The sequence below is a fragment of the Neolamprologus brichardi genome, chromosome 18, assembly GCF_056152115.1.
Source record: "Neolamprologus brichardi isolate AB-2024 chromosome 18, ASM5615211v1, whole genome shotgun sequence".
Classification (NCBI taxonomy): Eukaryota; Metazoa; Chordata; class Actinopteri; order Cichliformes; family Cichlidae; genus Neolamprologus; species Neolamprologus brichardi.
The window spans coordinates 2,525,295-2,542,322 of NC_142121.1; the positions used below are offsets into that span (position 1 = coordinate 2,525,295).

General features: G+C 40.2%; 1 protein-coding gene across 4 annotated transcripts; it reads left to right on the plus strand.

Moving 5' to 3' along the window:
* Window positions 1-456: 456 nt before the first annotated feature.
* On the plus strand, window positions 457-10,807 carry LOC102775804 (receptor-type tyrosine-protein phosphatase F-like). 4 transcript variants are annotated; one of them, XM_035916379.2, is made up of 8 exons: window positions 457-535; window positions 1,998-2,136; window positions 5,512-5,657; window positions 5,885-6,026; window positions 7,081-7,269; window positions 9,148-9,258; window positions 9,774-10,043; window positions 10,646-10,807. In XM_035916379.2, the coding sequence occupies exons 2-8, from the start codon at window positions 2,037-2,039 to the stop codon at window positions 10,687-10,689; spliced, it is 1,002 nt and encodes a 333-aa protein (XP_035772272.2). In that variant the 5' UTR covers window positions 457-535; window positions 1,998-2,036; the 3' UTR covers window positions 10,690-10,807. The 4 variants fall into 4 exon arrangements, with proteins under 4 accessions (XP_035772272.2, XP_006809677.3, XP_087688092.1 ...); XM_006809614.3 differs by having other exon boundaries at window positions 2,017-2,136; XM_087831966.1 differs by having other exon boundaries at window positions 515-535; window positions 1,982-2,136.
* The last annotated feature ends 6,221 nt before the right edge of the window (window positions 10,808-17,028 follow it).

The following is a 17,028-nucleotide window of genomic DNA, read 5'->3' on the forward strand; positions in this document are numbered from 1 at the left end:
TCATCTAACTTGTATTCATCGTGATATTTACTAAGCCTCTGAATTAATTTTTAGAGTGTAAACAACTCCCCCCAACTAATATCAAAGCAGTTATTAGTTCCAGTCCACATGAAGCAGCCTGTGCTGGTTTCTGCTGGCAGGAATCAACATCTCACATTTGTTCTCTATAAGAGGAGCACAGTTATACACACCAGAACAACTTGACCAAACTTATATTAAAGCAGTTATTTATCAGATTTATCGTGAACTGATCACAGCAACGTTTTGTCTTTAATCTTGTCAATCATTAAACATGCTGGCAGCTCTGTGCTGCTGTTAGAGGAAAATGATGAAATCTGCAACACAGGATCACAGCCAGGACTATGTAAACAAATTTTAGCTGTTACACTGGGACAATTAGCCACGCCCACGTCTGCCCGTTACCAGGTCACCTGACTCCTGTTTGCTGTTAATTACATAAAGTAGGTTGTAGGACTCCCTGAAAAATAAATAAAGAACCAAACACTTTGAGAGAAGGAGACAAAAAGGAGATTCAGTAAGTTCACCGTTATCGTTCCTGAATGTTCTCATCGAGTTTAGTTTTGTATTTATATACAATGTTGACATTTGTTTGTTTTACATGCAAATATTTATAAAGATTTAAACTGTTAACATGCTTTATGCTTTTCTAAACATATACAGCTTTTCATCTGGGATCAAACACATGACGTGTTTATAAGCAGAACTTTTACTAACAGGAAAATTTTAACTTTAACGTTTTAATAACCGAACAATCACAGTGTGGATGAACACATGTTGGCAGTTTCTAGCATAATCACAGCTGACAGTGTTATATGATAGTTTCTGTGTGTTTGGTTTTATAGAAAGAAACAGCCGCTTTGACAAGTATCCGCATTATTGCAACATCTGTGTCCCAAATTATAATCAGAATTTTTAAAACTTCTCTGAAGTCTTAAGACTTTTTGTGTTAAACATTTTTTTAACCATGTGACAAAAATGTTTCTGCCGCAAAATTATTGATAGAGAAAATATTTAAATAAATGCAGCAGTGATTTAAAAAGACTTAAATAACCTGATACTTATGTACCTGTGATCATCATGTGACAGTCAGGTATGGTGTATTGTGTAATTCTGTGATTACCACATTTCTGGCATCGTGACAGCCCTGCTCTCTCCACCTGCACAGAGAGTGAGACACCTGATGATATGCTGAGTGTGATCAATGAGAGAACAGGGTCCAAAATTTACACAGATGGAAGAAATATATAGTCAGCTGAGATCTTCTTCCACAGCCTAACACAACCATTCCTTTCCCCAGGCCATCACTGACCATCACCAAACTGGTCATGTTTGTGCCTCCAGACTCCTTCATGTCTGTCACGTTTCCTCAGTATAGACCTGAGTACCCTCAGAAACATGCCTCAGTAGCTTCAGCAGGTGGAGGTCACTTTGTAGGGCTCTGGCAACGCTCCTCCTCTTCCTCCCTGCAGAAAACCTGTGGAGCTTGAATCTGCTGCAGATACTGTCTCATGCCATCAGCAGAGAGGAGGACAATAACAAAAAGTAAACCAGAGAAAAGTCAGGCGGAGGAATAAGAGCAGAGTGTTACCATTATGGGACTTTGCCTTGCTCTTGTCTTCTCAGTTTACATGTTGTTACTCGAATTTGCACCAATGCAGCTGAAATGGATTCATAGTGGTTTATGTCTCTGAACTGATGCTTGCCTCAGTGTCGTGACACATGCTCAGTCACAGAGGGAAGGAAATCCCAGAAAGTTGATTCTTTGCACGTTGATGTTGCGTTTTCAGTGTCTAAGGCTGAAGAAGTTGCATAGGTGAGTTAAATGTTTTTCCCACTGAAAACACAACATACAGAATAGAAGTTAGAACAGAATCAACTTTCTGGCTCCTCCCTTAATGTTTTGAGCAGCCTGTGTGCAGAGATGTGGTAAGTTTGATTGTTCTGTACCTCTCTTCTGCATGTGTTTGCTGTCTCAGGTGTTTGACCTTGACATAGTGGGACGTGTCCAGCGGAACATGGTGTGTAATATTCACCTGGCAGGGTTCCATCTGCCCCGAGGGGGGCTGCTGGTCCTGTTTTCACTCAGCTGCATGCTGTTCTCGTCTCTGGCAGAGAGTAAGTGTCCTCATTTACACCTTAGCTTTATCATCATCCAATAAAACATTGAGCTTCATGAGTATTTTGACACAAAGTGCATTTTATGCTGTAATTAGTGCAGTGATCAGTGGCTCACCTGCAGCAGATTTCAAGGAGCTCTGTTCATTTAAAGGAATGATATAGATATTTAATGTTCAACTTATTGCACTAATTTGTTGCACTTTGACTGATTACATGAAGAGAACAAACCTTCATGCCGTGGAGTGTGTAGAACAGACTCGCACTGCACAGCAGAAAGCGCTCCATTAGACTTTTACTTTTGTGGTACCTCTGGGTGTCGGGGGCAGCCAGGCAGCACCGCCCTGTGGGGACAGGGTTGGGGACCTCACCTATACTGCTGTCATAGGGTCACTGTAATATAATTAAGAGCCCAACCCCTCCTGTATCCCACCTGACTATGGGAACTGCTACAAGCATGTATTGTGTTGTCTTTTGTGGTGTCTAAGGTGTCAGGTCATACATTTAAAAGGATTTCCTGAACTTCTTTAGACTAAAAAGATGTTGATTTAGGTTTTTTAAAACCTACTTAGAACCCAAACACTGGGCAAAAACATAGTGCAGAAGAGTCTGATGCCAGCTGTTCTATTGAACGTACAAGTTCAACAAAAACAGGGAGTTCACCTGAAGCTCGTTCGTTCATTATTTAAATTTGAAACGCCAATTATTTCCCAATTTGTGTCCGAATCATGTTTGACAAACAGTTCCATATTTAGATATGCTTATACTTTATTTCTTTGATCAATGTGTCCATATACAAGATGTTGTTTGTTCGGAGACAAACTCCAGAACAACTTCACTGCGACCTTTGACCTCACGCTGTGCAATTCTGCTCTTCTACGGTCACATGTCACACGTGCTCTGTGTATGTCAGAGGGACCTGTGTGACCTGCATTTGGATGGTGCTTCAAGTTTAAAAATATCAACATTCATTCATTGTTTTTTCAATAATAATTTAATTTATGGATAAAATCAAACAGCTCAGCATTTTATTTAATAAAGAAACATAATGGATGTATGTGCATACCCGAGTTTTCTTTGTGCTCGTATAAGTCAGCTCTCAGACAAATGTAGTGATGTAGAAATATTTGTCTTTGAGATCAAAACTTAAATTAATATGAAATAGAAATAATTTCACCTTGAATGTTTCCTGTCAAATTTCACTGCTGTAGTTTTTTAAATTAAATAAATTTAATTTATTAATACAATAAATGACATTTTGGACAAATATTTACATTATAAAACAGAAGTTTGTTGGTCGTTGGTCTCATGAAGTATATTAGCGCACTGTTTGCTAGCTAATCTTAAAATGACTGTCTGTGTGCCTCAGATACATCAAATACCAGTGTGAAATCAAAGCAAATGAAAAATAATATCAAATTAAGATTTTCTCCTTCATTTCTATCAAACAATGCAGTTTTAAATGTTTCTAGTGGATGATGTCATGGTTGCTAGGCACACTGGGCAGTGCATTATGGGCTAGATCAGGGATGGGCAATCTCAGTCCACGGGGGCCGGTGTCCTGCAGGTTTTAGATGTGTCCTTGATCCAACACAGCAGATTTAAATGGCTAAATTAGCTCCTCAACGGCTGTATCCCAATTCAGGGTCTGCAGCCTCAACGATCCTCAAGGGCCGCGTACTTATAGACCGCTAAGGCCGGAAGTGCGAGGCTTGTGAAATGGGACGGTCTAGCCTCCGTTGTGCTGCCCAGGTTGCCTAGCAACCATGATACTAACAGCTAGAAACCTTTCATACAGCTTTGTTTGACGGAAATGAAGGAGAAAATCTTTTGTTCATTTGTTTGTTTGTTTCTACATGAGCTTTGATCATTCTCTGATTAAGCGCAGCTATTGAACGGCGTATATTTTAAAGTAAAGGCTTTAAAACCAAGTTAGTACAAACGTCACTAATGTCACATAACTTTGCCGACATGTGGCCAACAGGAATGTTTTAATGTTCTTCGTTATTAAACATTTGCACATAAATAAGTGACATAATATTCAGTACTCACTTAAAGTTTACTCTTCGGGCGCCCCCGATCTGCCGTTTTCTTTTTTTTCGGCAAAATTATCCACACCCATGCATTCTGGGATATGTTGGGCCACGAAGTCTACACCGCCACGTCCTTGAAATTCAGGGAAATGAAGGACACATTTGAGGGCCGCATTTCGAGCAGCCTTTGAATTGGGACAGCCTTCGTCGCGTCGCTGTGACGTAAACGGCCTTAAAATGCGGCCTTTAAGGCTGCAGACCCTGAATTGGGATACAGCCAACATGTCCTGAAGTCCTCCAGAGGCCTGGTAACAAATTAATCATGTGATTCAGGTGTGTTGACCCAAGGTGAGATCTAAAACCTGCAGGGACACCGGCCCTCGTGGACTGAGATTGCCCACCCCTGGGCTAGATTGTCTGATTTTACAGCGTCTCACTTCTGGCCTTTGTGGTCTTCCAAGGACCCGAGCTAGGAGGCACTGAGACTCGTTCAGGAGAAGAAGACAGTTCATTAGTGTTATGAGAAAAGGTTCAAAGCAATGTGTATATTAATCACATGATTCATATAATGCACATATACATTCTTGCTTTTAGCCGGTTACTGTTAGTTTGTCATGTCCAGGTCTGGTCCGTCAGGTTATTGTGTCCCCAGAAACACTTCAGTTTTTGTTCCTTTTCATTGTGTTTTTTCCTATTTCTGTTTTGTTTTCTTTTTCAGTCTGGCTTTTAACTTGCAGAAAAGCCGAGGTAAGCCTCTGGCTGAAGCTCAGTGTAAGCATTTAAGGTAAAAGCCTCCAAAATGAACTTAGTTAGAGAGCTCTGCAGCAGAGCACTCACTCAAACCTTCTACACTGTCCTGGTTTTAGCATTGCTGTAGGACAACAGGAGCATCACAGACAATGGATCACAGACTGTGTTGTCATGTGCACAGTCATAATGTCCTGTAAAACTCTAAAGAGCTGGAGGTGTCTCTGAGATAGTGTAGCATTATAACATAGTAGTAACATATTAGTGGCCTTTTCCTAATTTTGAGAGAGGCTCAGTCAGTTACCTGATCACACAAAATTGTGTTTCATCGTTATACAAAACATTTTTAATGTTAAAAAGTTTAATGTTAAACTTTGTTTTGGTTTAAACAATGTGTCAAAACAAAGACAAGAATGTGACACTAACACACAGACTGGACGTGTGTCTCATGACTGAGCTGCAGGTGAAGCAGCAGCGCTTCTCTGGGTTTTCTCAGGGTGTGTGTGGAGAATAGTGACACCCACAGATAACGTCTCCCATCACTCTGAACCTCCATGTCAGTAACTTATTTGTCCTGTCACGTCATCTTCATCAGGCCTTCCAAGTTTCATCACATTTCCTGTGAATCAGACGGGCATCTCGGGTGGAGTTGCTTCATTTGTGTGCCAGGCCAGAGGAGAGCCAAAACCCAGAATCACCTGGTTTAAGATAGGCAAGAAGATCAGCAGCCAGCGTGTTGAGGTGGGTGCTGATGCATGACGAATTCACAGAGCCCCCACAGTGAATCACGCTGTTTATTTATTTATTATAAACATTTATTTCATCACTTTGACATAAGAAAGAGAAAGCTCTGTGTAGTCTGCAAGGACGACTGGGTTTTATTGAAATCTTGTAATGACGCGAACGTCGTCTAAAAGAAAAAGAAGCCTTGAAAAATAACCTCCTGTTTACTGTGGCTCTTCTTCTAGGTAATTGAATTTGATGGAGGTTTGGGGTCGGTGCTGCGGATACAGCCGCTGCGCGTATACAGAGATGCAGCCATTTACAAGTGCATCGCCAGTAATAGTGCAGGCGAGGTCAACGTCAGTGCCAGACTTGAAGTGCTGGAAGGTAAAAATGGATCCTGTTATTTTAAACTTTCACTGTGGTCCTGTTTTAAAACTTCTCCTTTTTCTTCTACTGTGGATTTTTTAAGATTTTATACTTTTTTCCCCTGAAAAGCAAATATTCATTCATGCAACAGAGCTCCAAAATCTGTGGACACCTGGTATTAGCAGTGTCATCAATTAATAATAATTAACGTAATGATTATGGTTTCCACTGACCTCAATGAAATACACCGTGTATGTCAGCTTCAATGAAGACCAAATGTTTTATTTTATTTTATTTATTTACATTTATGTTTACAGGTCGCATTGAGACTCAATGCATCATTTAAAATAGAGACCTATGTCAGACAAACATATTACAATTACAGATTTACAGAAGCAGATTTCCATGGTGGTTTTCTCACATTTAATAAGGAGAATAGCAGGAGAATTTCTTTTAGAAGAATCACATGATTTAAATGATCAAAATATAAGAAATACTGCGACTCCACAACAAACAAACAAACAAACAAACAAACAAACACCAGAAAAAAAACCAGGAGAGTGCCAGAGTTTAAAGAGGGACTAAACGAGTAGGACATCACATCGGGGTTAGTGTTTTAGGGAAAGAAAACGGGAATCCTACATTTTAGTTTAAGTTCTGTTACGTTGGTTATCATAAGATGGGTTATTGGTTAGTTACTGTACTGTAAGCCTAAGGCAGCTTTGTACGCATCAGCAGACTGAAATGATCCTTCTTCTGTCTAAACTTCAGACTCCTTGTGTTGTTAATAACTCACCATTATCATCAGTTACAAAAAACATTCTACTTTCCAACCTCATCACAAAGAGCAGACGATCTAAAGTATCACTCTTTGGTATCTTCTGCTCTTACACTAATTTTGTGGCATCTGAAATATATTTGCTGCCTTTGTCTTTACCAGCTCAACATATTTGCTGCAGTCAGCTCCTCTCACAACAGTTTATCAACTGTTGATCACAACAGTGATCATCAGTCTGTCTGTGGTGCTCTCAGGGTCGGTGGTTGTACTAAACCTGCCGTTTGCATTTTTCAGAGGACAACATCCCCCACGAATTTCCCTCCATTGTTTTGGGCCCCCAGCTTAAAGTTGTTGAAAAAAACAAAACTGCCACAATGCTGTGCGCTGCCAGTGGAAACCCAGACCCAGAGATCTCGTGGTTCAAGGACATGCTTCCTGTGAATATCAGCAGCAGCGACGGGCGCCTCAAACAGCTTCGCTCAGGTAGACTTTAAAATTATCTGATTTAATATCTCTAAGGTTTTAATTTGCGTGGCATACTGAGAATGTTGCAAAGCAGCTTTCAGATCTTTGTTCCTGTACCATTTCTTTTATACACTTTCACCATTAAAGGCATGAATGTTTTATTCAGCTTCACTTTGATTATTTGGATGAATTCTTCTTGTGAGCTTTATTGGTCAAACCAGGACAGCTGCCACTTTAAAAGTAACTCGGATGTTGGAGGGCCGTTTCCTGCAGTCTTTGACAGCGATGACTGCGTCTGTAACCTTACAGATATACAGATGAAGAATTTTCAGCATAATAAATAATCCTCAGTTTTCTGTAGGAGCTGCAGCTGGTCACAGAGAGGCAGCTCAGCAAGAGTTCTGTTGAGTAAAACAAAGATGTTGCTGTTGCTGATGGAAAAGATTCAAGCTGGAAGTTGATCAGTCTTTTGTGCCACCAATGCAGTTTACGTTTCCACAGTTATAAACAGCATTTTCAGACATCGTTAGATTCATTCATGAGTTCAACTGATGTCATTATGTCATCCAGAGATTGAGATTCATTCACCGAATTCCGCCTTCATAGAAACTTTATACAATCTAGAAAACACACAGCATAAACAGCGTACTGTCAGTGTACAGGAGGAAATCAGCCAACTCATGAAACATCTGCTGACATCTGGTTGAATTCAGCTGTGTACGTCCACAGCAGCAGGTCAGCTGCACACTAAGAAAATCTACTGGACCTCTCAATCGAAATGACTGAGTTATGATTCTTTTCCCCACACTGAAACACTACAGCTGATTCTAGGCTTCCTCCACCTGCTGAATCCACTTTAACCTCTTCCCTAATCATTTTCCTGTTTATAGTCACAGTCCCCCTGTACAATGGAGGCAACAGAAAATAGAGATATACATTTTTCTTCTTTTTCTCCAGATTCAAGCCGAGTATAATTAGAATTAAAAGAAGTTAGACTAAAATTTGTGTTCCCATATTCTAATATTATTTTATTATTATGTTAATATAACACAAGGTTCAGTTAACTTTGCACAAAAATAGAAACGCCCTCCAACAGAGCCACCATCGAGAGTGTACTAACCTATTGCATATGCATCTGGTACACTAGCTGCACAGTGGTTCAGAGGAAAGCTGTCCAAGGGATTATTAACAGCGCCCAAACTGGCTGCCTTCTCCCCACACTGGAAGATCTACACAACACCCGCTGTCTTAATAAAGCTCAGAACATTATAATAGATACCTCACATCCTGGCCACTCCCTGTTTGAACTGTTGCCCTCATGGAAACGGGACAGAGCAATCAGTGCAAGGACAAACAGACTCAAACACAGCTTTTTCCAACCACAATAACACGTCTGAATGCTGTTACTAAAAAAAGTCCATCATGCCATTCTTGAAATGATCTATGCACCGACTGAGGCATGTGTGTGTGGAGATGTATGTGAATGTTTGCTCATACTATTCTTATTGGGGATTTATTTATTGAGAACAGTGGATTCAAACATTACAGAAACACTACATACATTAATGTTTAATGAAGATTAAAACATCTTGCAGCGCTTCCAAAACAATCACTGGCTTTCAGAAATTCATGTTGGGGAAAATGAGAGCACAGGAAAGGTTTTTTTTTCTTTTTTAAATGCAGCTCCATTGCAATTTAACATCTCTTAACAAAGAAAGGTAAAGAAGATGTTTTATAACTTTCCTGATCTGCTGGATGTTTGTATTGCTTTAAGTATTTTATTGCCAAACCTGTAATCCTGTCTGATCATGAACTGGGTTATACTGGGTTACAGTTGGCTACTGACTCTCTAGCAAGTCACTATCAAACTGCTGAATTCACTAATTCTTTACACAGGAACGCTGCAAATTCAGAACAGTGAGGATTCGGATCAGGGGAAATATGAATGTGTCGCCACAAACAGCCTTGGTGTGCGTTACTCTGGTCCCGCCAATCTCTACGTACGAGGTAAAGTCTAATGTGTCTCTCACTTGTGGAGTTAATCAATAAGGTCATTGTGTTATCTCATGAAATCACACAACTGTTTAAACCCTCGCCCCTCATGGTTTGATTTAAGCCCCACTGTGGGAATGTGCAGACAGTGTTTTAATGGCATCTTCTCGTATAACTTTAGCTGCCCCTGACACAGGGAGACAAATCACTCCTCATTATTGATTATAAAATGCTTATTAGTGTTTTGGTAAGAAAGAGATGGGCTCGGCTAACATTTCATGATTTCGTTAAAAGCATACAGTCGTGTGTCATAGAGGCTGTTTTATGGATGAGCGATCAAACACTGTTCTCACACTGTGAGACCTGCTTTAAATGTGCTTGTTATGTTATTCCATTATTCTCTTCTGCACATCTGGACAGAAGCGATCAGCCCTGATGGGCTTTTACCCTGTATGTGGCGTAACTATTCATAACGTCACAAAAAGCATTATAATGACCTCACATATTCCTTTTTCTTTTTATTTCGTTAGTACGAAGAATCCCGCCCAGGTTCTCCATTCAACCCTCCAACCAGGAAGTGATGGCAGGCGACAGTGTCAGTCTCACATGTGTAGCAGTGGGCTCACCATTGCCATTTATCAAGTGGACCAAAGGCCGGGTGGACCTGACCGAAGAAGACGAGATGCCATTAGGGCGCAGTGTGCTGGAGCTCACCAACATTCAAGAATCAGCTAACTACACATGTGTGGCCATGTCTAGTCTGGGCGTGATTGAAGCTACTGTTCAGGTTACTGTTAAAGGTGAGAGCTGATTTCAGACCAGTGGTTCTGTTGATCTGAGATTTCACAAAAGTGTGAACTCTGATGTTGATTTGCCTACAAATGTAGTCGTTGATGAAACAGCCCAAATTCGTTACAGATACTGAAGTCGTTCTGGTTCTTAGTGAAATGTTTTTTTAAGGGACTGATACAAAAGCTTGTAGGTATTTCTTCCTGTATGTTGTTCTTTTTGGTGTCCAAGTGTCTGTGTGAGTGTGACTCCAACCAACTCTGTGTTTGTGACGTTGGCACTGTATCGTCTATCTGTAGCAGAGTAGTGTGATCAGAGTAATCTGTCGTGGTCCCTGTGTCTGCCTGACTGGTCCCACAAGCCCACATGTGTTTATTGATTTGCTCTCTCTTTTCCTGAACTTTCCTTTTCCTGGACGTGTGGAACCCCGGATTTCCCCTCCACATGTATATATATTGTAAATAAAACCTGTGCTGTCTGCGCCTGTATCCTCCCCGATATCCATGACATAATCAGTGTAATCACTTTTTGTCTGCAGTTTCTATGTGTGGTCAGCATTGGCCACAGTTCATCCCTAATAATCAAAGTGAATAATTTTCTTCTCCCTGCTCAGAACAACCAAAGCATGTCGAGAGACGTGGGGCAGAGAGAAGCTGAAGTCCCTGCAGCTGTCCCCGGTCAGAACATCCAGCATCATGTGTTAAAATAGAGCTTTTCCACATTTGCTAATGGCAAAGGATCATAATTCTTGATCAAAGATAAATGAAAGTATAATTTTGCTTAATAAGTTAATAGTGAAAATGGCTGTTCTAATGTCTGAATATTATGTGTGTGTGCACATGATCCGGCTTCAACCTCGGCAGTTCTGTGTCTGCAGGAATGTGGAAGATAAGAAATGTGTCACCAACCCAAGATTATACATGTTTTTGACTAAGAGGTATCAAGTGTATTAATGATTAAACACAGAATCACAATTTATGTGGTTTTTAATGATGGTTAATTGTGTTTAATTGCTTGATACTGATAAAAATATAACCAGGTATAAGTTTAACTGATATAAAAAAACTAATAATAATAAGAAAATATAATTTCTAATGATGATTCTAAAAACAGGCCTGAAGATGAGAGTCTGAGCTTGGCATGTGTGGAAAGATGGGAGAGAAGCCAAACGATGTCTGACTTTACAAATATATGATTTAATAAAAATAAATTGTTTTGAGTATATTGTGACCATGTAACTGAGTTTTAAAGAAAAAGTATTTCTATACAACCTGAATTAAAGGGATTATGCTTCAATGAAAGTTGTTGTGAAAATGTTCTGATGGAGTCTAATTGAAGAGCAAATGGTATAAACTGAATGAAACCGGGAGTGAAGCATATCCATGTGTCACGGGGCCGAGTGGCCTGTACTGAACAGGACTCAGGTGCAGAAACCCAGAGCTGAGAGAGCAGATGATGTGACAATTTATTAGGCGTAGTGCAAAAAACGTAGCAAAGACAAAAAACAATAAGACGTGGAGTTTGACGAGGCGTGGCCTGGGAAACGTGGCTAGGGCGAGGGAACGGGATGCAGAGTGGAGCTGAGCAGGGAACAGTCACACTAAAGAGAGAAGATAGTGGGGTTAGGGAGGTAGTGGAGGCAGCTCTGAAGTGGCAAGTTGTAAGGGTAGCAATTCTTACTTGCAGTAGGGGACGTGGAGTGTTGAGAGGGGGGTGAGAGAATCCAGGGGGGGCTGAGTGGCGTAGAAAGGCTGACCTGAGATCCGGGGCTTCAGATGGAGTGTGATGGCAGGTGAGGCACAGAGAGATTTTCAAAATGATTGCTTGGTATCCTGAGTCTGGAGGTGGAGTGTGAGCCAAGGTGAATACAGCAACTGCAGCACAAGAGAGTAGTGATGTGTCCTGTGTGTCGAAGCGTCGAATCGTGTGTCGGGTAATCTCGGGGGCGTGTCTGTGAAGCGCGTATCGAGGCTTGCTTTGATTACGTATGCAGTGACGTTCGAGGCCTCGCGGGAGTCCGTACCACGTGACTGATTCAGGGACTGGTTCACCGGTTCGCGCCAGATTCGAAATAAAATGGACAGAAAAACAGCTGATTTCCCGTCACACTGTGTTGTGGAATTGGATTACGTACGTGTTACATAGTTACTTGAGCATTTCCTTAATCGATGGAACCATGAAGGAAGAGATTTTTTATTTTATTTTATCTCTCCTAATAAAGTATGCACACAGTAATAAATATCACAAATGATAAGCACCATAATATAAATAAACAACACTACAGATCCTATAATCTGATTTCTGTCTTTTAGTTTATTAAAAAGTGAAGCGCCAAATACTAGTTTGTGTCATTATCCAGATGTACATAAGCATGATTACACAGGTACTAGCGGGTTTTGATTATCGATTAAAATCGATTCTAGCTTGGATAACGTGATATCGATTCATTAAAATCCTGAATCGATTTTTAATATAAATATTACTACATTTCAACCACCACCAAACAGCTAAAACAGCAAGTGAGAGCAGGTACACCAATTCTGCACAAAGACGTGCAGACGTGCAAAAACAACAAAGCGCTGACGCGTCAGAATCAGTGAAATGTCACCTTTCTCACCAGACAGCACGGACACGGTCGGGACTGAAAGCCGACAGCTCACTGATTCTAATCTAAGGCATCTGCTGTGATGCTTACACATTAGATAAAGTCTCGAAAGTGTCAGCTTTCTTTTTATAGTTATAAAAATATGCAAATGTACTGATCTATGATCTGAATTATACTATTGACTGACTGTCTGAGGCAAACAGTTACACAAACATACCAAAACTCTGTCCTGATAGTTTCCACTTTCTCTTTTGTATCACACATACTGAGACAATATTCAGGATAAATAACCAAGAAAGCAATTTATTTATTCAGTTTAGAGGTTTACACATCATTATAATCACAGAGCCTTCACTTGAATTGTCCACTTGATGGCGCAGTAGAGCAAATGAATCATCACAATGCTTCGAACCATGAGTCGACCAATTGGGTGGAAAGCTTCAGTTCATCATGAGGCTTCATCTCACCATCACTACAAGAGAGTCTGATTAACAAGCTAAATCACAGCAAGAACTTGAAGTATAAGGCCTGTTACCAACATGTGTTGATGACGAACTGGCAGTGAATGAACATCAACGTGTGGCTTAAATCCCTCTGGCTTGATTGCCTGCAATAGGCTCCAGGTGTGCAGGAGCTGGAGGAGTTGGCCCTGCCCAGGGGCGGATCCCAGGTAGGTTCAGGAGCCTTATGGAAATTCCAGTCACCCACTGCAGACCATGATACCATATTAGAGATGGCGTGATAACACTTTTTTATGTCCGATACCGATGTCGTAAATTTGGATATCTGCCAGCATCCATGTGAATCTGATACAGTCGATTTTATATTCAATAAAACAGATTTTAATGTCTTGCTGCATTTTGTACAAGTTCATACTAAAATGTTAAAGACAAATCACTTAAGCTGCGCCCAAAATATTCCACAGTTCAGCCATACTGATCTTTAAATCTAAGTATTTAAAGTAACATTCAAAAAGTTATTTAAAATGCAATTTTGTGCAGATTTCAAAAACTCTTTGGTTCTGAAAACACAAGTGCAGCTCAAATGTTGTAGAATGGACCCTTTAATAGCTTAACATAAATAGACATCCAGAGTGGAAGCAGTGTAAATAAATGCAAACACGGCTTCATGACATCCATCAGTGTGTGAGCTGATTCTATCACATTTAACCTGAGACTGAATTTTGTGTGATTAGCTTAACACAAGTATGTTTTTTGTTTTGACCCACGGACCTGTTTGGCCATGTGTCGTGCCGTGGTACGTGTCCCCGACAGAATTGGTTTCCCCTGCGTGGCCTCTCCAAGTCACGGACAAACAGGATCCCACATACTTGATTTTTAGTTCACTTCTTATAATGATGAACTACTCCTGAAACTTTGGAGGTCATGAAGTCTTTATACGGTTGTATGAAGTTACAGGAATATAAAAATAATTATCAGGAAAAATGCCCTTCATTATTTTAAATAATCCCGTCTGATACCACGTAAAAAGAATAAATATATAACTTTCTGTTGTAACTCTCAAACTGAATGATAATATAACGACACTCACTTTTCCTTCTTTTCACAAAACTAAAACGTCACTACTTCCACGCATAATTATCCGTAATGGAGGCGGAGCAAACTGGATCCGCACTCTGTGCCCAGCGAATGCTCGCGACGTTTCATCTCATTCATCACTTTGATCAGTGTTCACAAATGTTTGTTATGATGTGTTGTGCTTATTTTGGCTTTTTACTCAAGTATATTTTTCTCTTTTATTTGTTTTTTTTTTTAATTTTTGTTGGATTTTCAAATGTCAAACAGTGTAGTTGTGTTTGTAAGTGTGAATAATAAAGATTTAAAGATGAAGAATTTGATTCTACTACTAGTCATGTGTAACTTTACCAAAACAATGTCAGACTTCATAGTTTTCTCTGGGCCTCCACAATCAGACCAGCAGGAACCAAAGTGTCCAAAAAGTCATGTGGGCTTCAGAGATAACTGGGAATCTTTCTGGGAGAAACCAGTTCATGTTAGCAGAGACCACATCCATCCCACTTTGGATGGAGAAGCTCTCATTTCTAGAAAACTGCCCAAATTTGCTGAATCCCCCAAAACGTGACTATCCAGAGCTGAGATCAGGAAGCAGAGCTGCAGTCGTACACACCTCACTGAAACTTCTCTCCTCCTGTCGTCCCACAAACCCTCATCTGAACTTGTTTGAGTGTTTGTGTGTCTGCTCCCAGATCATCAACAACACAAAAATCTGTGAAAACTACATTTAAACGTGAAAATTCACAAAGAAAGAACAACATAGCATCCTCAACTGCTTCAGAGAGGGAAAGAGTTAAATGTGGATTATTAAACATTCGGTCTCTCTTCTCATCTCTGTTAGTAAATGATCACTGACACAAATACTGAATATCACTGTCTTTTTATGGATGTTCCAAAAATCTTTGAACATTTAACATGTCTCACTGTAAAAAGTGAAATCTGAAAATAAACGTTGAAAATATGCAGATGAAACAAAAGTAACACAAAGGCAACATGTTGACTCAGTTTTTACAGCAGAATCATTCAGCTGTGCAGAAACGTGAGTCCAACAAACAGCAACAACAGTGTTTGTGTGAATAATAATAATAATAATAACAGAAACAGCTCAAATCCTCAACTCAGAGCTGACAAATGAACTTTCATGGACTCAAAGGAGAGACCATGAAGCCCTATTAATCCCTGCAGCCCACAGATAAGACTGCCGTCTGACTAAAGGCATTTTCTTCACAGCATAAAGTTTAAAATGAAGACTCAAAGAGAAGGAGCGCCATCCTGTGGTGAGTCACAGGAAGTCCAAAGAGATCCAGACAGCTGGTTGAAGATGAAGTTCACTTCAGCTGGAAGTGGAGGAGAGCAGGAGGCTGCATGTGGACGTGACAAAAAGCTGCAGTCGACTGTGTTTCCAGCAGAATCTCTGCAGGCTTAGTTTTTACAAAGTCATCATTCAAAGCAGAACTTTATTTAAAATGTGAGAGCAGATCACAAAGTTTCAAAGATACAAACATGTCCGAGCATCAACTTATTTAAAACCTCTGGGTACTGATCTGGTCCGTTAAGTAGGAGGTTGTTTATCAGCTGTAACTGCTTTGGTGCACAGGTGCACTAAATGAGCAACAATGAGAGAAGCATCAAAACAGGAATGGTTTAACAGATGGAGTCCTCTAACGTTTCTTCTCAGGTAATCCAACTCCAGGATGGCGCATCAATATGTTCAATGTCCAGAAGGTTTCCAGGGTCTCCCAGCACAATCTCAGTTACTCTATGAGAGCTGGATGGTGTTTAACCCAACAGCAAGACTGATATCTGCCCCTTGACACCAGGAGGAAGAGAATAAACACTACCAGGGCTACAAAAGGACCTTCAACAGGTGAAGAGTCTGGTGTAGTGCTGTGGACTCTCTGCTGATCATTGTTTGCCAGAACTGTTTAGACTTTGCTTCTCATGTTTGACATCGATTCTGATGTTTGTTTGTCTGAGAACAATGTTAAGTTTTCACTCACAACAGGCCATGATGAGCAGGAAACAGGAAACAGGAATATGACTAAAAATGAATTTCTCTCTTCATGTGTTAATATTGTATACGCGTGCTCTTGACTTTCTGAAAAACAACAATAAACGTTGTTTTGTCTAAATAGACTGCTACACTGATACTAAATAAGTTTTTCATCGTTTTTAATGATGATGCTCCTCTAACTGTCCTGACAGATATTAACAACACTAACACCTGATTTTTAAAGAAACTCCTCTGTGTCATTTTAAGACCTAGACTCAGGTGGGTGATTGTACTCAGTTCAGCTGTGTGTGGGTGGAGGGCTCAGTGGGGGAAAGGTTTACTGACAACAACAGAAAATCTAAAGTACAAAGAGGGAGGAGAGTTGATGAGCGTGCAGCTTCAGATATGAATCTGTTCTCAGTGGTTATTAGAAGAGAGAAAAAAGATGTTGACAGCCAATCAAAACTTGCTCTCCTGCAGCAGACGGGCTGTGTGGCTTTCTGCTCTGCAGCCTCCACACCGTTAGCTGTGGCTTTTCACTTTAATAACACAATGACAGTTACAAGCATGAACTCTGCTTCAAGAATGATGAAATAATGATAAAAGGCATTGAACCCTCTGCCTCCTGCTCACGTCCCATGTTTTACTATTTGACCTGAGTTTTCTCTTATTCTTAAGAATTGTGTGGCATTCAGCAGCCATCTGCTTCCTAACCCAAACCAAACAACACATTTACAATCAGAATACACCACTCCACATAGTAACAAGGAGAAAAATAAAAATTAAAATAAATAAAACAAAAAATTATAATGGATCCTTTTTCAATGAACTCCAATTTCATTCACATTCTTCATATTGAGTTA